This window comes from Myotis yumanensis, unplaced genomic scaffold (genome assembly GCF_028538775.1).
Source record: "Myotis yumanensis isolate MYYU_CA2020_CCGP unplaced genomic scaffold, mMyoYum1.0.hap1 SCAF_14, whole genome shotgun sequence".
In the NCBI taxonomy this organism is placed as follows: Eukaryota; Metazoa; Chordata; class Mammalia; order Chiroptera; family Vespertilionidae; genus Myotis; species Myotis yumanensis.
Window position 1 is genome coordinate 34,685,719 of NW_027223765.1, and position 21,900 is coordinate 34,707,618.

At 52.8% G+C, this 21,900-nt stretch overlaps 2 protein-coding genes across 7 annotated transcripts in view; one reads left to right on the forward strand and one right to left on the reverse strand.

Moving 5' to 3' along the window:
- Window positions 1–20,386, forward strand: part of VGLL4 (vestigial like family member 4) — a 138,606-nt gene extending 118,220 nt beyond the window's left edge. For all 5 annotated transcript variants that reach the window (XM_070433623.1, XM_070433626.1, XM_070433625.1 and 2 more), the window contains 3 exons: window positions 11,906–12,128; window positions 17,146–17,266; window positions 17,649–20,386. In XM_070433623.1, the coding sequence (XP_070289724.1) occupies window positions 11,906–12,128; window positions 17,146–17,266; window positions 17,649–17,923 (619 nt within the window). In that variant the 3' untranslated portion in view covers window positions 17,924–20,386. The remainder of the gene's footprint in view (window positions 1–11,905; window positions 12,129–17,145; window positions 17,267–17,648) is intronic.
- Window positions 20,387–21,011: 625 nt separating this feature from the next.
- The window catches only part of ATG7 (autophagy related 7), a 233,230-nt gene continuing 232,341 nt past the window's right edge, over window positions 21,012–21,900 (reverse strand). For both annotated transcript variants that reach the window (XM_070433619.1, XM_070433620.1), the window contains exon 19: window positions 21,012–21,281. In XM_070433619.1, coding sequence (XP_070289720.1) covers window positions 21,249–21,281 — 33 coding nt within the window. In that variant the 3' untranslated portion in view covers window positions 21,012–21,248. The remainder of the gene's footprint in view (window positions 21,282–21,900) is intronic.

Below are 21,900 nucleotides of genomic sequence, written 5' to 3' on the forward strand. Positions count from 1 at the left end.
TGTTTCTCTCTCATCGATGTTTCTAACTCTCTATCTCTCTCCCTTCCTCTCTGTAAAAAATCAGTAAAATATATTTTAAAAAAAAAATAAAAAATAAAGGGTAGTTAGGACTCACCGTCACCATTTGGTTTTGGAAGTCCTTGCTCATGAAAAGGAAAGTGTGTGTCATTGGGAGTGCTGGGGGATGGTTGTTCTGGATTTTCTAAAGGCAGTATTAGAATTGCCCAACTCAAGAGTTTGGGGGTGGGGGCAGGGAAATGCCATTTCAGTGTTGAGTGGAATCCCCGGGTTCCTTTTCTCCCTCATTTTCAGGGTTCCAAGTTTTGGATTAAACATGATTTTAATAGTCAGGGGCCACTTCAATGTTAGAGATATTACAATGAAGCTAAGCAGACAGCTTAGGGAAAGCCAGTTCTGAGTCCTATGAAGAATTTGAAAATGAGAATAATTGTAAAGAAATGGATTTTATAACTCAGAGAAAAATGAAGTAGGCCATCAGCATTATTGGTTTTTTTAGGTCCCTTGGAACTTTGCTTTAGGAATAGAAATTGATTAGTAATTTGTGTCAGTTGTCGATATGTTAGGAGCTTTTTTGACCACCTGGGGGTCCTTGAAATAGTCTAATTCAAATCAGCGCCTATTATGTAATCTAAGTAAAGAAAAAAATGCCTTAGCCAACTTTTCCACTAGGGCAGTGGTTCTCAACCTCTGGCTCTTTAAATACAGTTCCTCATGTTGTGACCCCCAACCATAAAATTATTTTCGTTGCTACTGCATAACTGTAATGTTGCTACTGTTATGAATCGTAATGTAAATATCTGATATGCAGGATGGTCTTAGGCGACCCCTGTGAAAGGATCGTTCGACAGCCAAAGGGGTCTCGACCCGCAGGTTGAGAACCGCTGCACTAGTGTTTGGAAAGATGGGGTTCAGCTCAGAGGAAAGTAGTGCACTATATGATTTCCTCCCGGATGGAAGGCCCTTTAATAACAATTTTATAATTAATAATTACAGAAGTTAATTTAATATTAAATGATAACTATTTTAAAAAATATTTGGCAGATGCCTCGATATCTTTTATTAGATGGCCATTTAACCATTTTATATACTCAATACTATACTCACCAACATTTATAGTATAATTATCACTTAACTCAGTAATTTAATTTTGCCTGCCAAGTTTCTGATGCTAGTCAGGGTAGGTGGGCAGTTTTAAAAGGAAAACTGGCTTTCTAATTTTTGTTTAGTATTGAATAAATGTACTGAGTTAGAGGTTATCCTCTAATATCAACAAGTCCACAAAACAATTTGGTTATCACCCCCATGGTGGGGGTGGGTCCCTGCTTGCCCTCAGGTATAGAAATGGGATTGTGTCTGGTGCCTGCAGGGAGTGGGGGTGGAGGGGAGAAGTGAGGGAGGAGGGAATTGCAACACAGTAAATAGCACAGGAAGGAAATTTGATAGTTTGTCTCCGATATGCAAGCATGTGTGATGCAGATATATGCAGTAACTCATCTATATCTCCAGCCAGTACGGGGGTCACAGATATAGGGGAATTAAAAGAAAAAAGCTGAGCAGGGGGATCGCAGGTGGCCACACCTACTGTGTGACAGGCTGCAGAAGTCACTGTGGACGGCGGGGTCACAGTTGACTGCAGGTCCTGGAATAATCCTGATTTTGAATGTTGTATTTCGATTATTTTAGTGCTTGCTTGTTAGACCTATGCCCTGGTTTTTGGTTCAGAAATAAGCTACCATAAATGGAAGGGAGTGATCTTTTCTTGTGTGCACTGTTCTTTACGTTGCATCTGGAGATGAATATTAATTTGGAGACCATGAGGAGGTGGGTGACAGGACGGGGTGGGGGTCTGGCATTGGGGTTATTTGGAGGGATTCTCGTTTGGTGAAGAGAATTCTGGGCATGGCAGAGCTGACATAGAAGCAGTTGGCTAGTAGTTGGAAGAAGAAATGGATTTCATTGAGATTTTCCCAAAGGACTGCACTTTGAACTAAGAATCCTACAGGAAAGCGGGTTTCATTCATTATGAGGAAGAACTTTTATTGAAGGTTCAATAGTTGAGTGAATTGCTTAGGGAGGAAGTAAGTGCTGTGTGTGTAGCATCCGAGGGGCCCTGCGATCCCGCGTCCCTCCCCTTTATTCACCGCCATTTCACCAGGAAACTCTCTTCCTGTGAGGAGGACAAAGCACCCAACCTTGACGGTTTTACAATGTTTTCCAGCAATTTGCTGCGAAATGTGGAGTAAAAGCTAAGAGTGAGCCATCAAAAGCACTGGAATGGAATTATGAAAGTTGGCTCGGCAGCAAACCAGAAGAATGCAGCGGAAATGACGGCTGGGGGTTGCCTGGCTGGGTGGTTCCTCGGCCACCCCTCGGCCACCCCTCGGCCAGGTGCTGCCCGCGAGCTTCGTGAGTGCCTCTGTCTTGTTCAGACCAGTTGGTGCTGGTTTTCCCCCAGAACTGGTTTGCTTTGGGTTGGTTCAGACATAAAGTGGTTCCTGTGTGCCAGGCACCATGGCGGACCCTGACTATGGAGACGTCTGGGCAGTGCGCTGTGCGGAGCATCCCCTTCCCTGGTTTGCTTCACGCCAGGCCTGTCTGGAAAGTAACGCCCATTCTTTCCTGGCTGGTTGGTGGATGATTGAGGAAGGGAGTGAGTTCCATCGTGTGCTTCCTGAGCAGCGGGTTCCACACTTTGCTAGCACAAGGAAGCCTTCACCAGTGGATCTTAGAATTAGAATGAGGGCGTGTGTGTGTGGGGGGGCGGGGGGAATGGGGGGCAGCAGGAAGAACTGAGCTTCTGGTCACCCCAGTAAAGCTGGTGCAGACACTGTGCATTTAAAAGCTGGCTCCGGACGGCGGGCGGTCTCATTGGGCAAATCCCTCGCTTCCGTCCTTCCTCATCCCAGGTGTATCAAGTGGTCCTTAAGGGATAGCCAAGCGGAGTGTCGCCATGTTGGTATGTCTGTTGTGCAGAGAAGGTCCCTGCCCACCTCAGACATTGTAGCTGAGTTACAGAAGGAAGATGTCATGTTTCCATCCCTCCTCTGGTGCAGCGACTCTCCTTAATGCCCAAAGTATGATGGTGGTTGTATTTGTTACATCACTTATTGAGAGGATACATAGTGACAAAAATGGCCACACATTTGGTAGCAGTAGGAATTTTAAATTAACTTGTATTTGATGAGTCTCAGCAACATCTTCATTCATGTGCAGACTCTGAGTGCACGCATGTGGGCGTGCGGAGTGTGGTGCACACGGGGGTGCCTGCCCGTTTGTAAGAAGTCCCGGCCCGGCCCACGGGGGAGCCCACTGCCTTCCTGGTCGCAGGTGCTAACGTGGGGCAGACGAGATGCTTTTCCAATCCTGTTCTCAGGGTTGACCTCGTTTCTCAGACTTTACTTTTTCCTCTTGTCTCAGCTAGTGATGGAAAACATGTGCAGACAGTTGTAGTCAAAGAAAACTGGTTAAACAAATTTTTTTTTTTTACTTAGAGTTGAGCAATGCAGAAATGTGAGTCTCCCCGCAGCGTGTAGGAGCTCTGCTCTGCTCCGAGGCTGACACTGCGGGCGGGTCTTGCTCCTGGGTAGGCGGCCGGCGGGAAGCCCTGCTCTCCGAGGAAATACCATGTCTGGAAGCCGGAGATGCGGGCACTGCGCTCACGCGGCCCTGGGGACTCTCCCTTTACACGTCCTCCCAGCAGACCCGGTTGCCTGGCTTTTAGGCCCACGGTGAGGGGAAGGGGAGGTAAGGGATCCCAGCAGATGGCAGGCCGTTACTCCAGGAATGACCCTCGGTAACCAAGGGAGGAAACCGGGCACAGAAAGGAGCCGCCCGCGGAGGCCTGTTCCGGCGGCCACCGCTTCACAAGGCAAATGGTGCAGGCGGTAAGGACCCCGAGGCTCCGAGACGGGAAAGGATACGTTGTTTCAGGCGAGTTGCTAACTAAAATCGTGTCGCAGCGCCCTATCTCCCAGGCTCACGTTTGGGTACCTAGAGCTTTGCCTGAGTGCCCACCTGTGGCTCCCGATGGCGGGCCGGGGCTCCTGGGCGCCCGGGTTCCTCGAGCACATCCGCGCGGTGATCGTGCTGGAGGAAAGCGGAGACCCCTCCCCCTGGAGCTCCTTCCAGTCTCGGGAAGGACGACAGGAGTGGTGGGAGCACATCACACAGCACGCTGGTTAGGGCCGAACTGCAGGACGGACGCGGGAGGTGAGGTTTCTCAAGGCTGGAGGCTGCGTGGACTATGCTACGTCAGGGCCACTCACTCTGGAGAGCGCGTTCCTTGGAAACCCTGACTCCGTTACAGAGAAGAGGCCACATAACCCATGCGATTCCTCTTACTGTCCTGTCTTGTCGATTCGCCCTCCAGCCCCACAGAAATGTGCTGCTTCTGAAACCATTGCAGGCAATTTCTGCAGAAGAGGAAGGGCTGGCATGATTTGAGGCCCCAACCCCATCACCTACCAGCCACGTGACTGTGGGCTGAGTGTCTGGGTCCCCTTCCCTCCATGCACCACGGGAATGGTGGCGGGCACTTCCGAGGTTTGGCCCAAGCACTGAATGAATGCGGTGGTCAGTACTCACAGTTGGGCTGTGGTCTAGGGGTATTTGTTATCAACGGGCCCACGGGTGCAGGAATAATGATAAAAAATCTGCCCATTCATTCATTCATTCATTCACTCATGCATCCAAAATGTTCCTTCTTGTGTGTAGGGAGCGGTGGGATGCCTTTTCCTGGCTTCTGCATTGCACTTGCAGGAGAAGTTGGGTGGGGAGGGCAGCTGGCCCTCCAGCGTCTGATTGGCAGGCCAGGCCTCACACACTGGTCTCGACTCCTGTTCTCTTCTCTGGGTGCGTAACTGTGGCTTGCACCCCTGAGGGCCAGTGGGTCTTAGGGACCTTGTTGAAAAATGTCCAGAAGAAACTTGAAACAGTTTTCGGGGGGGGGGGGGGGGGGCAGGATTAATACGAATACGGTAGAAAAAACATGGGTGTGGACAATATCCAACAGTGTATACAGCAATGGGGTTTAAAAAAAAAAGGCCGTGGAAATTGTTTAGTTTTCTAGGGCTCCCCTGACAAGGCACCACAGTGTGAGTGGTTTAAACAGGAAGGTGCTGTCTCTCAGCTCGGGGGCTGGGCCCTGGATCAGGGTGTCAGCAGGTTGGTTCCCTCCGGGGGCTGAGGGAAGGCTCTGCTCTGGCCTCGCCTTCTGGTGGCCTCAGGCCTTCCTTGGCTTAACGATAGCATCCTCCCTGTGTCCTCACATCCTCTTTCCTCTGCACATGCCTGTCACTCTGTCCAAACGTCTGCTCTTGACACCGATCCTATTGGAGGAGGGTCTACCCGAATGACCTCATCTTCACCTGATTATCTGCAGTGACTCTGTTTACCAATAAGATCCCATTTGCAGGCAGGAAGTTAGGACTTCAACATCTTTGGGGGGACATAGTTCAACCCATAACAAGTTAAAGGTAATTCAGAGAAGAAAGTAGAATGGCGGACACATGTATGAACAGATCCTCAGCCACGCTGGTAACTTCTGGGTAACGACCCAAGAGACATTCAGAAACCTTGCAGCAGGCACAGGGATATAAACATGGAGCTATGTACAGTAAGGAGGACCCAGAGACTGTCCACATAGCTCACTGGGGGGGGGGGGGGGGCAGGGGGTGTAAATAAATTGTGGGGTGCTCATATGAAGGAATACTGTAAGCAGCAAAGTAAGATGGACAAACTAGATCTCTAGTCAGATCATGGGCAGGGCCCCAACACCAGGTGAGCGGGGGAAAGCATGGTTGTGAAGCAATACATACAGTGTGATACCGTGGGTTTAAAATGTGCTACGTGTTATTTATAGATATATTTACATAGAGGAAGAATATCCCCAAATACTGGACAGCAGGTGCACCTGGGGGTGAGGGGAGGGAGAAGGGGCAGCGGCTGTCTCCATCCTGTTCTGCTTTGATCACTGCCGGTCTTTCCTTTGGGAGGAAAGAGAAGGTCTGAAGCAGACAGGATAGTTTCACTTCTCAGCTCTGGGTGGTAGGTACATAGGTCTTTGTAGTTTTCTCAACTTCTCTCTTGAGAGGGGAAGGTGCGAAAGAAAGGCTTTGGAATCAGTCACATAAATTAGAATCCTTTTACTTCAGATAAGTTACTCAACCTGTCGGAACCTCAGTTTACTCATCTGTAAAATGGGGTGAAGATACGTGTTTTGCATTCTTCTTTTGGACACTGCTTTCTGAGGGCAATATTGCAATGGTATATGCTTTTCTCACCGGGACTGCAGGTCATGTCACGTGTTTGAGCAAATGAGGTGTTGCTTCGTTCCGTGTGGCTGATTTTTTTGAAATCTGAGTTAGCAGGAAGGGGGTGCTGCCTTTGCTGGGCGTTAATGGGGGGCATCTGATGTGGGGGGATAGCTGTGGCAACAGTGTTTGCCAGTGGCCGTGTCCTGCACACTCAGGTTGGATTCCCCTGAGCCTTTGATGGTGGCAGGGTGTGAGGTGTGACTGTTTTCTGGATTATTTGAGATTAAGCCATGATAGTTGTCTTACCCAACACCGTCTTTCTCTGCCCTTAAGGAAAGGCAGTCTCTTCCCCCTTTTCACTGCTGGCCCTGGGTGGATCCGTGTCTTTGGGACACATGGATTCAAGTGCTTCCAACTGCCTCCTGCCCGTGACACGCAGCCTGCCATTTCCCAGCACCTCCACATGCAGTCGGCATCGGTACTCAGGGCTGCCCCCCCCTCCCCCCCCGCCATGTCCCGTCCAGAGTGGGTACTGAGCAGGGATGAGACTGGGCCAGGGTGCCTTGGAGACAAACCAAGCACCTTCTGGGTTGGCCAAGCAGCAGTGAAGTGTCCTGCTCACAAGGAGAAGGAAGGGGTGATGTGTGCATCCCATGAGTGTGAAGGTTGGACAAGCTGGGGGACATCGAGAAGTGGGCGGAGGAAAACAAAAGCTGGAGAAGGTAGTTAAGGGAGGAAACAGCTCGCTACCACTGATGCCCAATGCTTAACTGTTCCCTGAACACTGCTTTTTCAGAAAAAGAAGTCTTTCCAGCTGGGAATTTCCTCTGAAATGTCCTCAATTCCCTTTTCATTCACCACAGAGGCTGTTAACTGGGCCCAGCATAGTACCTGTACTTCAGTAATTCACGCATTCAAGGAATAGTTGTGAACACCCCTGCTGTGTGCTCACTTTTGTGCCCGGCACTGGGGAGGGACAGAGCTTGCAGACCTGGGCCTCCAGGGTACCTGGTCCAGCTGAGGTGGCTGGACTGCCCCTGGGGATAGCTCCACGGAGCTGGCTGATGAAGACAGTAAGGCGACACAGCTCACTGGGGGTGTGCCTTGGGGGCTGGTGCCTTCACAGACATGTCCAGGGTTCTCACCGTTAACTATCCCTGCAGTCTGGGGGGTCAGGAAGGCCTCCTGGAAGCTTGGGGGTGATACAGAGCTGTCGTAGGCCCAGAGGTGAGAACGGCTGAATGGCCGGTGACATCCTGCCTCCATCTGGATCTGAGGCTAAGTGTTCATTTTCTGCACCTTGGTCCTCTTTTCTGTAAACCTGGGCAGGGCACCCACCTGATGCACATCATGAACCTGAGGACTCTATACGTAGTGGCCATGGGGATGCTTTTTATTTTTGACTAGAGGCCCGGTGCACTCGTGCACGGGTAGGGTCCCTAGGCCTGGCCGGCGATCAGGGCCGATCGGGCCCTTCCAGCTGCAGGCCGGGGCCTTCCTTCGTTCCTCGCCGCCCCCTGGTGGTCAGTGCATGTCATAGCGAGCGATCGAACTCTGGGTCTCCGGGTAAAACTCCTAAGGGACACTTTGCATATTAGCCTTTCATACATAGAGATTTTAAAAATTGTTACTATTTTAAATTGTGGTAAACTATGACATGTTAGCCATTTTCAGCCACACTTCAGTGGCATTAAGTATAATTTAGGGGCTTCCTAAAAATTAAAGGTGCTTTAAGAACTTTGATATTATCAGTGTTGGACTGAAGGTTTGTGACTCTCCTGAGGTTCCCAACAGGCAGATGCTGTGCAGGGAATGCCGTGGGGGGAGGAAGGGGGCCTGGGTGGGTTAGAGGGAGGACTGTCATGGCTGTGACCACCCAGGGCCCCTGCTCCCAGACCTTCGTTCACCGCTGCCAGGCGTGGTCTGGGGTCGGGCAGGACCACTGTCATCTCATGGGTGTTCTGCGCATCCGGGGGCTGGTGTGGGGCTGGACTGGCCCCTGCTTCGTCCTGAGACTGCCAGGTGCCTGCTGCACGGGACCCACGGGATCCCAGAATATTTCCTTGAAAGCACTAAGTAAAACCTCTCCTGTGCATACCCTCCCCTGTCGGACAAATTCAGACTCACGTTGGTTTGGCTAATAGCCGTCCATAGTTAATGGATTCCACTAAGGCCCAAGCATGTTGACGCTGTAATACCTTCCCGTGGGTTTGCTTTAGACCCAGAGCTCCGGAGTGTAAGGGCGGGAATCTCATCCTCATGAGGGTCCAGCGGGTGCAGCAAACTTCAATGTGGTGGAGCCTTTCAGCTTCACGCGTGGGCCCTGGCTGACTTTCCCCCGGACACTGTAGACACGTCTGCTTCCTCAGCTCCGAGCGGTAGCCAGTGGCTGCGTTCCCTGGAGCACTCTGTCATGGAGGGAAGGGCAATGGGGTTTTCTTTCTTCCCACCTTTTTACTTGGCCCCCCTCCCTTCCCATTTTCTCTCCTAAAACTGTTGGCAGTGGAGATGGCCTCCCAGATGGGTGTGAGGTCCCAGGAAGGGGCCAGGGTGCCCTGGAGCCGCAGTGACACCGTGGTGCTGGGTGTCCAGCCACCCGTGAGCCCTTCAGGCCCTAACGGGGCCGCAGCCGTGTTTTCCCGGAGGCCACTCGGTCCCCCAGGCAGGAAGCGTGTGGTTTGGGTCTGTTGGCCGTGGGAGCACATGATGCTCTGGGAGCAGCGGAGCCCGGGTATGATTCACTCGGGGGGATGGGGGGGGGGGGGGGCATGGAAAACAATGTCTGTCTTTAAGCTCCAGGAACTAGGAAAATGAGCTGGAAATGTGAGTAATGTATAATTTCACTAAAATTAACCAGCGAGTTCTTCAGGCGGCTTCTTTCTGTGTTTCGCAGCGTCGTCTGCTCCGTGATGCCCCACTGCGTCATGCTTTTGGTTGACCGTGTTTCTGGTTTTTGTCCCCCCAACGTCCCTTCTCCCGCCCCCCCGAGCGGTGTGGGCGCAGAGCACAGGTGGCAGCTGTGGGTGTGGCACTGCCCCGTCGGCTGTGTGCCCTGCGACACCTCACTGCTGCCTTCGGGCATCCCTTTCCCGTGGACGTGGTTACTGAGCCTGGGCCTCTTCATCCAGTGACTCTCCAGCCTCCTGCCCGCCTCCCGGGCATGCACCCCCTCACCTGTACCCCCAGGCGGTAGTGCCGTCTTGCTTTCTGTAACTGTCACAGAACAGGAGCTCAGTTACTGCTGGTGCATATACTGGAGTCTGAATCAGACAGGATGATTCTGACTGAGAAGCCCATTAACCTGTCCCCTGAGTTTGCCTCATTCATTAAGAGGCCTTCAGAAACTACGTTTTTGGGCTCGGGGACGGGAGAGAAGATTGTGTCAGGGAAGCAATTTACTTATCTTGCGAAACATACAATTTTATTTTATCCAAACTTAGAAGGAAACTTTTCAATTTTAGTTTCAACTACAGTTGACATTTAACACTCTTTTATACTAGTTTTAGGTATACAGCCTCGTGCTTAGACAATCATATAATTTAAGAAGTGTGTGCAGGGTGAAGAAATCATTGATGGTGTGCTGGGGGCTCTATTAAAGGTTTGCATGGGGCATTTTGGAATCCAGGGCATAGCACGAAGGCTCTAGACACATGTGGCTGTGTGTGCACATGCGCGCGCGTGTGTGTGTGTGTGTGTGTGTGTGTGTGTGTGTCGGGGGAGGGGGCAAATGTATACACTCAGAGGCATGGCAAGCAGACTGTTGTAACCACTGAGCATGAGCTTGTGGGCATGAAGCCCAGGTGAGGATGGGGACGTGGTCAGGACCAGAGTGGGACAGGCCTCGGAGGCCTCCGACATGCAACTAAGGGCTTGATATGTTTGGTTGGATCTGCTTATAAAAAGAGAGCACTGAAATGAGTACAAATAAAACAGGAAATCTGAGTAAGGTTTGGCGGATTGTCTCAGTGTCAGTAGCGTGGTTGTGGTATCGTACAGTAGTTTACCAGATGTCACCATTGGGAAAACTGGATAAAGGATACATGTGACTCTGAAGTTTAAAACAGCATGCCTGGCCCGGCCGGTGTGGCTCAATGGTTGAGCATTGACCCAGGAACTGAGAGATCAAGGTTCGATTCCTGGTCAGGGCACTTGCCTGGGTTGCAGGCTCGTGCAAAACACAGCTGATCAATGTTTCTCTCTTGTCGATGTTTCTTTCTCTTCTATCCCTCTCCCTTCCTATCTCACTAAAAAAATCAATAAAATAAACAAAGAAAAACAGCATGCCTGTCTCTCTCCCTCCTTCCTCCCCGTGTGTGTGTATAAAATACTACATCATTTGATCACATTCGGCCAGTTGAGGCGGCAGTGGGCTGTGCTGCTTCCTTCTTTGGGTTCTTAGTGTGCGAGCCCAGGCGTCCGTGCTATAAAGTCGGTTGTCTGTGCCTGACCACATGGTGTGGCTCCGTTGGTTGGAGCGTAGTCCCGTGCACTGGAAGGTCTTGGGTTTGATTCCCAGCTGGGACACATCCTGGGTACAGTGGGCAACCAGATCGCTATGTCCCCCACACCCCTCTCTTCCCCTCTCCTCTGCTGAGGCAAGAGGATGACTGCTTTCAAGCGCTGAGAACAGTTTGCATCTTAAAGTCACTGAAGTCATTAGCCACCACATTCTTGGTTAAAAGACGTGCTCATTTACCATGAAGAAAAGATTGCTCTGCCAGCAGGAGAACATGGTGGGTTGAAGGGGCCGAGACTCCCCTGGAACAAACAGGAGAAGGAGGGCCCTGGGCCGAGACGGGAACAGTGTTTGTGGTCTCCGTCGGCCCTGCCTTACCATTCATTACCTGGGCTGTGTCGTTTTCTAACAGCTGCCACAGATGATGTTGCCTTAGACTAGATCCATCAGATTGCGGGGGAGGGGGCGTTTACCATCCTGTCCACGTTCCACCCAGCACCTGCCACGCGCTCAGCATGTCGCTGAGGCCTCTGAGCACCAGTCGGTGGACTTTCCGAATGTGATGCGCTTGCTGGTGGATTCCGGTTTTAGCTGCGTGCAGGCTCTCCACTCTCAGATGAGCCTGTAGGTGCGCACACCATGAGCCAGAGCAGACGCCACTGCTTCTCGGCCGGCATCCTTGTCCCAGCGACGTGGCTGCTCTGCGTCTTGTTCTGCCGTCTGGGAAGGGGTAGTAATGGCATCTTCCTCTCAGTGCTGTTCAGGTCAAGTGAGCTAATAGCGCCTGTGGGGCAGGACCGGGCACACAGAGGCGTTTGGTTCCTCTGAGTTACCATGATGGTCTTCATCCTTATAAATAGCTCCGAGCACCCAGGATAGTTCGTTAGACTGTGGGAAAGTGGAGTGTTTGTAGAAAGGCTCGGGTAGGCACGTGGCCTGCGTGGACAGGCTGCTGAGCAGGCTCCGGGCACCGAGGGGCATTGCAGTCACCCCGACCCAGGTTAGCGTCCTGGTCGGTGAGCTGTTTGACCTGAGCCTCAGAAAATGGGGGTGATGATGATACGATACTTGCCCACAGCAAGGTGAAGTAAATGAAATAATCTGTGTGAACTGCTTGGCACGTGGCCATTCACAAGATGCAGGCATTCCCATCTGAGTGATTCCTCTTCCTCAGGAACAAGACTGCCAACGGAGACTGCCGGAAAGACCCCCGGGAGCGGAGCCGCAGCCCCATCGAGCGGGCCGTGGCCCCCGCCGTGAGCCTGCACGGCAACCACCTGTACACGTCCCTCCCCAGCCTCAGCATGGAGCAGCCCCTTGCACTGACCAAGAACAGCATGGACGCCAGCAGGCCGGCGGGCATCTCGCCCACGCTGACCCCGGTGGAGCGGCAGCAGGTATGTCAGTGCAGCAGGGTTTGGGCTGGTGGCCAGCAGTGGGTTCAGGGCTTGGGGCCTGAGGGCTGGCTGGAGAGCACCGTAGGGAAAGTGGGGAGAGATGGTGGGTAAGTCCACCCTCAGCCTTGGCTCTGCACTGGGGCCAAGGGAGCCGCAGCAGCGACAGCCAGAGGGACCCTTTTACCAAACACCACCTCACATTTTAGTGCCTCCCTGCACCTGCTGGGCCTCACCTCTTCGGACTAACTGCCGTGGACAAGTCACAGACCAGGCTGGTCTAGATTAGGTGTGTTTTCAGCTGTCTTCCTGGTGGATCTGTCTCTGTTAGGATCAGTGTGATGGCCCTAATGGCAACCATATGCTTGCCCATCATAAGCACTTTGGGCTGGAACCCTAGGAAGTCAGTGGTCACAATGGCTATTAGCTTGTGCTGGTCAGAAACCTGTGATTGGCAGATAGGGATGCTTTTCATTCAGGAAAATTATAGCTTAATACAGTTTGCCTGGTGGAAAAAAATCTTAAAAATGGGGTCCCTGAGGAAATACATAATAAAAGGAGGCAGTAGCATTGGGATTTGGGATCACTGCATGAGCCCATGGCCCTTCTCCCTGAGCCTCTGGGGTCTGACACTTAGTAGGTCCCCCTCAGTCAGTGCTTGCTGAGACGGACTGACGTGAGCGGAGGCTGTGCTGCGTGCGGGAGGCGGCCAGGCCCCAGCCTCCCACTCGCCGATGGGCCCCTCCAGCACACCACCGAGGCTCTCCTCCCCCTGCCCCAGGCCCGGCTTCTGACAGCGGCTCACCTGGCCAGCTGTGCCCAGCCCAGCCAGCACTGCCTGGTACGTTTCTGGGTTCGTCAGTGGTGACTGCTTGTGGGCAGAGGTGGTGCTGGGGCCTACGCTTCCCACCCTGGAGCCCGACATCCTTGTCCCATGTGTTTCATTCATTCATTTAATGAAACTGGTGGATACTTGCTAGGCTGCAGGGAGTGTGCTGGGAGCTAGTGAAGCAAACCGTGGCCCTCACCGTTTCAGTCTGGAGGAGCGAGGTAACCAAGTGGTGTTTTAACGATTAATGTGCCAATAAACACCCACTTGTTCTTATAAGAACAGGGGGCCAAGTTACCACTGCCCTTCATTAACATTACCAGGGGCTGACCCGCCTCAGGCACTCCACATAGCTCCGAAGATACAGAGATGTGTACAGGGCACGTCCCAGCGGAAAGAGCTCACGGTCCAGGGCGGGAAATGTGTGAGCAGAGGCCGGCTTTCTAGGGCAACAGCCACACTGGAGATGGTTTGGCGTAGAAGGAATTATTTCTAGGCTCTGGGGAATGCAGCCCTCTGGCCACAGCCACGGCTGTGGGGGTTCCTCAGGGAGGCGTGTGGGTTCACGGGAAAGCCCGTCTCTGAGCGAGGCGGCTGGGGGAGGAAGCTCCAGTGCCTCCTGGAGAGCAGGGCCAGCCCTTGGTAGCCCTGCCTGCCCTTGGCTTCTGTGGAGTCTTCTGAGGGTCGTCTGGTTGGTTCCCCAGTCGCAGTTGCTGTGTGGAAAGTGCACTCCTGGGTGGAGTGACGGCCGCTGTGCTCACCATGGTCTCCCCAGCCCTCTCCTAAAGTGAGCCTGCTGCCCACTCCAGCAGAGGCCCCCGCCCGTCAGCTGTCTGTGGGGCTGGGGAGCAGGTTTTCTAGGAGTGAGAACCTTGAGTTCCCATCTTGTTCCTATGGGATTCCTGGCCAGTGGCCACTGAACAAGCCAACAGCTTTCCTGGGATGAGCACAGTGGCTCTGGCTTCCCCAACATGGTGGCCACTGACCTAAGCTTCGCTGTGAGGTTCGGGTTAGTGGTAGAATGGTTATCAGTCTGCCTTCCACCTTGACTGCTGGTCAGCACGTTTTGTTCACACAGCAACCGTTCCTCGAGCTCTTCCTGGACGGTCCGCCACAGCCTGAGCTTCTGCTCGGACACTTACTGAGTCCTGTGCCAGGTGCTGAGCTGAGGACAGAGATGAGGGGCACTGTGCCTGTTCCCAGCAGCTCAGAGGCATCCACCCATGTCCAGGAGCTCCGTTTCATTTGTGAGCAGTCAGGATGGCTGCTGTGGGGAGGCGTGCGTGACCCCTGCAGCTCTGAGCAAGGGAGAGGCAGGTGAGGCGGGCCTCCCGGAGCAGTAGAGCGCGGGTGGCAGGCAGGACGGGCTGCGCGGGAAGCCTTCCTCCCTCCGTTGGAAAGTGTGACTCAGAACTCTGGGAACTGGGGTTGGAAAATTCCCAGAGAGGCTTGTCTGGGGAGGCTGCAGAAAGTGTCACCCCACTTCATGGTTTGGTAATGGCAGCTCTGAGGATATGGAGTGTTCTAAAGAAAGGTACAAAAGTTACCGAGAGGGTGGCCTTGAGGGCAACAGCAAACAAGGAGAGACAGGACAAGGTTAAATACTAAAACCTAAGGCACAGTGTGCATCCGACTGTTCTCATATGGACGCTGTTTCCCTAGGGCAGCCAGAGCGGAGGGGAGTGTGGGGGCACAAGGGGTGAGTGAAGCTGAGTGACCCCCGCTAGGAGGAGCCATGTTCTCTCCTGGCATGGCCTTTCCCGCCTTTGGACAGCACCGGCATACGGGCTGGATGTCGGCTTCATCCTTTAGTCTGAGCTTCCTAAATCCATTCTGTGACACTTTGCCTTTCTTCATCTTCCAAGACCCTTCCCCAAACACATCCCTACTTTCTGACATTTGCGTTGGTCAGGATTCTGGTTGCAAAGAACAGAAACCTGTCAGAGCTACTTTCAGCACAAGAGGAAGGGAGTTTTCCTGGGAGGGTCATGGGTACAGCCAGGCTGAGGAAGGAAGGGCTGGCCCTTGCCTGGGAGGGCAGCAGAGGACACAGGACTCCCCTTCCTCCCCTGGCCCCATGCCTGTCTGGGTCTCTGTATCCTCTCCTCTGAGATGCACATGGCCAGCCCAGCGTGGCTGCCCACAGCCCTGAGATCAACTTGACTCTTATGAGTCAGGCTTAAGAGTTGGCCCCCAGCCTGGATCAGATTTCCAACCTGGCCAATGGGCAAGGCTCCTTATGAACCTGCCTTAGCCCTACCTCGTAGATGGAGGTGCCAGCACGTTCCGAGAGGGAAGGGGAGCGATCATGGACTCGAAGATTTAATAGACCCATTCGAGAGGTGGGCTCCAGCTGCAGGCTGTCCTCCAGGTGCAGTCCGAGCAGCACCTGGTGAGCAGGGCTCCACAGGCGACCAAGAGCCAGGCTTCCACACCCTTCATCCCAGGAGGTGGGTCGTCCTCCAGTCCCTTGTCAGGTGCTGGTCGTGCGGTTTCCCACAGGAACACGAGTGCAGGAAGCACCTGCTGCAGGCCTTGCCTGAGGAGGGCCTCTCGCCCAGGTCTGCCTGGCTGCAGAGCCACCTCTCACCTGGGCCTTTTTGCCCCATGCTGTGACTTCCTATTGCCGATGAATCGTGCTTTTAATAAAAATTCTAAACTCTTCCTTCTCATGCTGCAGCTCAGCCACGTTTTGCCCCATCTGGGGTGTAATTTCTTGTTAGACCCAAGCCCAGGCCCTTATGTTTAATCCCAGTTTCTAGTAGATCCAGATCTTTATCCCAGAACATGTTTTTGTCATTTTTTTTTTTTTTTTAAGGAAATGTTTATTGCTCGAGAAGGCCTACTACAAGAAGATGGGAGAACTAATTCTTAAATCCATCTTGAGTGCGCAAAATTCAGGTGTTTTATATATTGGGGGGGGAACTGTAGGCAGGCACAGAAAAGGGGTCCAAGGAAAAACCTGAAATTTCTAAATCTCTTTGCTCTTGGACAACTCCTGCCGATCGCAGTCCGGCTCTGGAGTCGTTACTGTGTGCATACTCCCCCCTCGTCAGCCGTGTTCATTCCCATGGAGGGAAGGTTTGATGGGAAGCCTTGTGTGCATCTGTGTACTGGCTGCTGCTGGACTCCTGAAAGGAAAGCTGGGTGGACGAGCCCGATCCCCTCCTGTCGACACTGCTCTTGTCATTGGGCCCTTTGGGGTGACCCTTCAACCAGTTCCTCACGGGTCTTCTTGGAGCCCAGTGCACATCTTCCTCTGTCTTGCCCTGGGGCCAACAGGAGAGACCTTTCCTGGTGGAACCTGAGGAAGCGCAGTTCGGTTCAGATGCTCTCTGCCCCAGGTCCTGCAGCACAGCCTGGGGATCCAGAAACTCGCTGTGGTCCCTGCTCTGAAGTGTGCATGGTCTAGAGGAGGCGGCAGGTGTTGGTGCATACGGGGTGCACCCGGAAGGGCAGCTTTACTTGCTGAATCGGGTGGGGTGGGGTCACGAAAGGCTTGACAGTGATGGTATTGGAGTGGGGTTTTAGAGGAGTGGAGCTGGCCAGGCAGTGTGGCTGTCCCGGGGAAGGAAAGCATTGGCCCAGCGGATTGGGGGAGGGGTGATGTGCATGTAATTCATCTACTCGTGTGTTTCCTGCATTCGTCTCCATTTGTGTGGTCCTAATAAAAACCAACTTGAGCTGACTTTGGCCTAAGCAGAAACCAAGTGTGTGAAAGGCACAGGGACCACTCAGAGAGCCTCTGGGAAAGGAGTGGCACGTACTGCAGAGGCAGGGCCGCTCGCTGCTCCAAGAGCCTCGACACGGGGCCCTCAACCGCAGGAGCAGCAGGAGCACTGGAGGCCCCTCACACCCCCTGGGAGACTCCCTCCCTCTGGATTCGCTGCTGTCCCTTCACACTGACTCCACTTTTGAAGGAGGAGGCTGCAGATGGGCTGGACTTAGATTTGCCTTCAGTCAGGAAGGGCTCTCAGCAGAATGGTGGATGGTGCTGGCGAGGCCCGTATGCAGGAGCTGGGGTGGTGGCACTTGGCTCTCAGGCAGGTCAAGGGCCCAGCTGTGGGGTGGGAGGGGTGCGCCCTGCTTGAGCTGTGGCAGGTGTCGAAGGGCTGGGGGCTTGGGCTGGGGAAGCAGAACTGCTTCTGTGTTCCCAAGCCCGAGCTGACGCCAGCCCCCTCCTCTCTCCAGAACCGGCCTTCAGTGATCACCTGTGCCTCCGCCAGCGCCCGCAACTGCAACCTCTCCCACTGTCCGATCGCGCACAGCGGCTGCGTGGCCGGGCCGGCCAGCTACCGGAGGGCCCCAAGCTGTAAGTGTCCCTGGAGTGGGGTGGCCAGGGGGCTCAGCTTCCGCAGTCAACACGACTTCAAGTGGAGTTCGTTTCCTCCCATCTCATGCTGTAGACGGGAACCTCTAGGTGTCCTGGAGCTGATTTCTAGTTGAGACGGAAAAAGTGGGATTTTTGGAGCACATATGCTCCTAGTATTGTGCCTGGCATGGGTGGGAAGGAGGGAAGACACACATTGGCCCTGACCTGCAGGCTCTCTCTCTAGTTGGGGTAAAAATAGGCTCTACCATCCCCTACTGCCACATTCTCTCTCTCAACTAGTAGCTCGCCCTGGGCGGCAGGCCTAACGCCAGGTTACAGGTGCAGAGACATGTGCCCTGACCGCTGTCCTGCTCCCCCACAGCTGCCACCACCACCTGTGACCCCGTGGTGGAGGAGCATTTCCGCAGGAGCTTGGGCAAGAACTACAAGGAGCCTGAGCCGGCTCCCAACTCGGTGTCCATCACGGGCTCCGTGGACGACCACTTTGCCAAAGCCCTGGGAGATACGTGGCTTCAGATCAAGGCGGCCAAGGACGGCGCATCCAGCAGCCCCGAGTCGGCCTCGCGTAGGGGCCAGCCTTCCAGCCCCTCTGCCCACATGGTCAGCCACAGTCACTCCCCCTCTGTGGTCTCCTGAAGAGAGCACCGTCCTCCAGCAAGACGTCGATCTGCATGGTTTGCCTGAGCTTTGAACAGTCAGTGCTTAAAAAAAACAGGAAAAAAATATCATGGGAGTGGGGTGGGGGGAAGGGAAGGGATGGTTTATTTGCAAAAACCATGTTGGGAATTTTGTTCTGTTTTTGTGCTTGCTTGGTATTCGTACGCCAGGGCCCTCAAACAAGATAGTAGGAACGGCGTGTGGAACATCTGTCTCATGTAGCATCCTAACTTCCTGCCTCAGTTACCAAAGAAACCTCTGATGCAGGTCTGCTGCCCGACAGGGTCGGGACTCCATGGCGCGCACTTTCTCAGTCACAGGCCATGACATTGGTGACCCAAACGCTTTGTGCTTTTCCATGTGCTTCTCGGGGCCGGGTGTGTGCGGCTTAGCTTCCATGGCATGTTCGGTGCAGCTCACGTGTGTGTGCGTCTACTTGAAGAGAGCAGAGGACTCTTGTGTCTGATTTGCACTATTGGAGGAGGACTGGAGTTGCCTGCTTGACAACTTTATGTGAGATGCTAGTACTCTGAGGGCAAACTGCTGAAAAACAAAGGGTTTAAGGATGACATTTCTGACCATTTGTGTTTTTGTTGTTTTTTTAAATTTAGACTAAACAGCTTTGGAAGGGGAAGTCTCATACCGGTTATAGGTCTTTCTCTCTAGATTTCAGGTGCTTGCAACTGGACTGCAGATTCCACCAATCACGGGCATTTTACTTTTCCTAAACACTGCAGTTTGTTAGGCTAGAGCTGGGGTTCCGTAGTGCTTTAAATGTGATGCATGTTTTAAGGGAGAAAAATAGCTGGTTTCTATTAATTGTATAGACAGTAAACACAAACCTTAATACTTACTAGCTTCTGTTCAGAATTAGTTTATTTTTGTCAGTTACAGTCCTAGATATACTTACTGCTGGTACAGTTGTACTCTAAGATTTGTATTTGATATTCACATTACTCCCTAGTAGTGGGGGCCAGGTGGCCCCTGGGACGGTCAGCCGTGTTGTGGGATGCTGGAGTTTTGCTGCAGGCTGACAGCATCATTTATTTTTTGCATCCCTGTCTGCTTATTACTAGCTCCCAGGGGGGTTGGGAGTTGTGTCTTCCAACTTTCTTCTGTGCAGAAGCTGCCCCTTTAACTCTCCCTTGGCTGAACAGCAGATTACTGACAATCTGTGATATGCTATTTTGTGTGCTTCCTCGTACGCTGGGGCCAAGGCAGTATACATTCCTCTGACTTTATACAGTTATTACTGCATTTATTATCGTTTGCTATAGTAATAGCTACTAACTAGAAATTAGATGAAGAAAGCATGACAGACACAGCTGTGGATGTTTAACAGCTGCTCCTCTTTTCAGTAAACGCATGTGTCTATCCCCCTGCCCCTCCACCGGGCTACATTCCAGCCTCGCTCACTGGAGGGTTTAAGAAGTCACCTGGCCAGGTGATGCTGGCATGACCACCTCACCTGCAAGGCATTGTGGACTCACAGGAGCCTTCCAGGCTGGTTTTCAGCATGAGAAAATTACAGGTGAGCTGGTCCATTTTGAAAACTGGCACCGGGTGAAAAGGTCGGAGGATTGGCTCTTGCTGTGGTCACAGGGTGGCCGCAGGCCTTTGAAAAGGCGAAAGGAAAGCCCTGTCCTCTCGCCCCTGCACACATTTCACTCCCACTTAACTGGGCTTCCAGGCTTTCGCATCCAGGCCCCTGTATTTTCTGTAGGAAAAATTGTTGAACACTTTTTTTATATAGGTAACTTTAAGACCATCATTACGCTGTGCGTAAAGAATGTACAGAGAAATTTGTAGGTATTTTTTGAAGAACAATTAATTTGTTAATGATATGTAGCTATTTAATTTTTCCCTTTCCTATTGTAATCATTCATAATTTTTTGTTTGGAAAAAAAAAAGTTGATCTTTTTTTTGTTGTAGATTTGTCTGTAAAAGTGCAGGAACACAGTTATTCTATGAGAACACTGCATCTGCCTTAATAGCCACTAGTTTGTTACTGCTACAGGCTACTGAGCGTCGCCACAGGAAACAACCCCACTGCCAGCGGGCTCTGTGAAGAACGGCTCCTCGTACAGCTGTCCGCTCGGGGAGGGACAGTGGTGTGGCAGCTGGGTCCCCGTGCACTGACCTATCTGGGATAGGCAGTACCCAGAGGGGCCTCAGCAGATGGGAAAGCAGGAAACCAAACATTTCACTGGGAAGGGACACACTCCCCGGCTGCAGGAGGAGCACGGTGAGGGTCTTCACAGAGCCACGCCGTCCGCAGTGCGTTCTGACAGTTCTCTCCATGTTTGTAAATCTGTAATATACCATTCTCTGTGGCCTGTTTTTCCTGGAAGAAGAAGAAGAAAAAAAAAGGTTTGGCAGGCCATCTTTTTTTTGTACTTAAAAGTAGCCTTAAGAACAATAATAAAGTGCTCTTAAACCACGGACTGTTCGTGTGACCCTTGGTCCTGAGGTGACAGCACCAGGGCTTTGCTGTGAAGCCCAGGGAGGGTGGGGGTGCTTAGCAACACTGCACCTGTCTACAGAGGTGCCCCTGTTTATGCCTCATATAGGCTAGAAAACTGGAATTTTAACTCTCTGAGAATCCTCACTGAAAACCTAACCTCCAGAAATCCTACTCTTACTAGAGTCAGTTTCAGACTCCATTTTGACTTTGGTTCCAGGCCTGAGATTAAAGATGAGACCACAAGGATGAGCAGTTTCCATACCCACTCTGGGTGCCATAGGTGTGCAGACTCAGGATAAAAGAGAAGATCAGGCAGAACCCATCTGAACTCTCACCACCTGCTGGACACCTGGCCACAGACTGAGGCAGACACAGCTGGGCACCACCGAGGAACCCAGGGTTGGGGAGGGTGGTAGAGGGCAGGGATGGGGTTTGCAGTGCAGCCCCACAGTGGTCTCTAGAAGGAGACCATTTAGTCTGTTAGGGCAATTCTCTGCCTGTTCTCATTGCCACCCCATGGGGCCAAGGTGGAAAGGACCCTAGGGAGCCTAACAAACACTGACGAGAAAAAAGAACTGCTCGTGGAGGGAGCCTCGCCCCAGGTTGATGGCAGTGCCAAGGTTATTATTTAGCTCAGAACTGGCAGGGTCATGAATCAGAAATGAAGAATGCCAGAAGCTCCTGGGCAGCGAAGGGAAGGCCCCAGTCCTCAAGGTATGGAGAGGAAGGAACGAAAGGTGGGGGGATGCAGGGCCCAGAGTCACCGGTCATAGGCGGCAGTCCTGCTCTGGCCACTGTGAGCTCCCCAGCAGGCAGCAGTTGGCCACTGAGGGTGGGCTGTCAGACGGTCTCGTCGTCACTCATGTCCCAGATCTGTGTGGAGAAGGGGAGACATTCAGCAGTGTTCAGCTGTCAATAAGCAAAAGGGACGATGGCTCCCACTTGCAGGTGACACGCTGTGTGCCTCAACTCCTTTGTCACTAAGAGATTGACACTTCCCTTGTATAATGAAACCACGTCTCAGAGAAGGGAAGGCAGTTGCCCAAGAGATCTCTGGTAACAATCAGTGGCCGAGTCCGGGGAAGAGCGAGCTGGGATTTGGCCCCGGGGAGTGCGAACGCCTCCCCAGCATTTCTGGCAGAGCTGCCTTCCCTGCCCCAGGCAGTCCCCACTCGCTCCTGTTTCTGTGGCCCTGACCCTGAGCCCGATCATCTGGTCTCTTTAATGGCTGCCTTCTTTCTGTCCACCTGCTCTCTGGAAGGTAAGCTCCCTGAGGGTGGGATTCGGACTGTGCACACACTTCCTTCCTCCGCAGGCTCCCACCCTGGTGGGCTGCGCCATCATCACGTGCCTGTGGTCCAGGTGCCAACTGGACTGAAAACCACAGGCCTGGACAAACGCTGAACAGCTGCCCCTTAAGAGTCAGCCTTCCCACCAGCCCCAGCGGGCGCCTGGGGCAGGGCAGTGGAGACAGCCAGATCCTGCCTGTCCC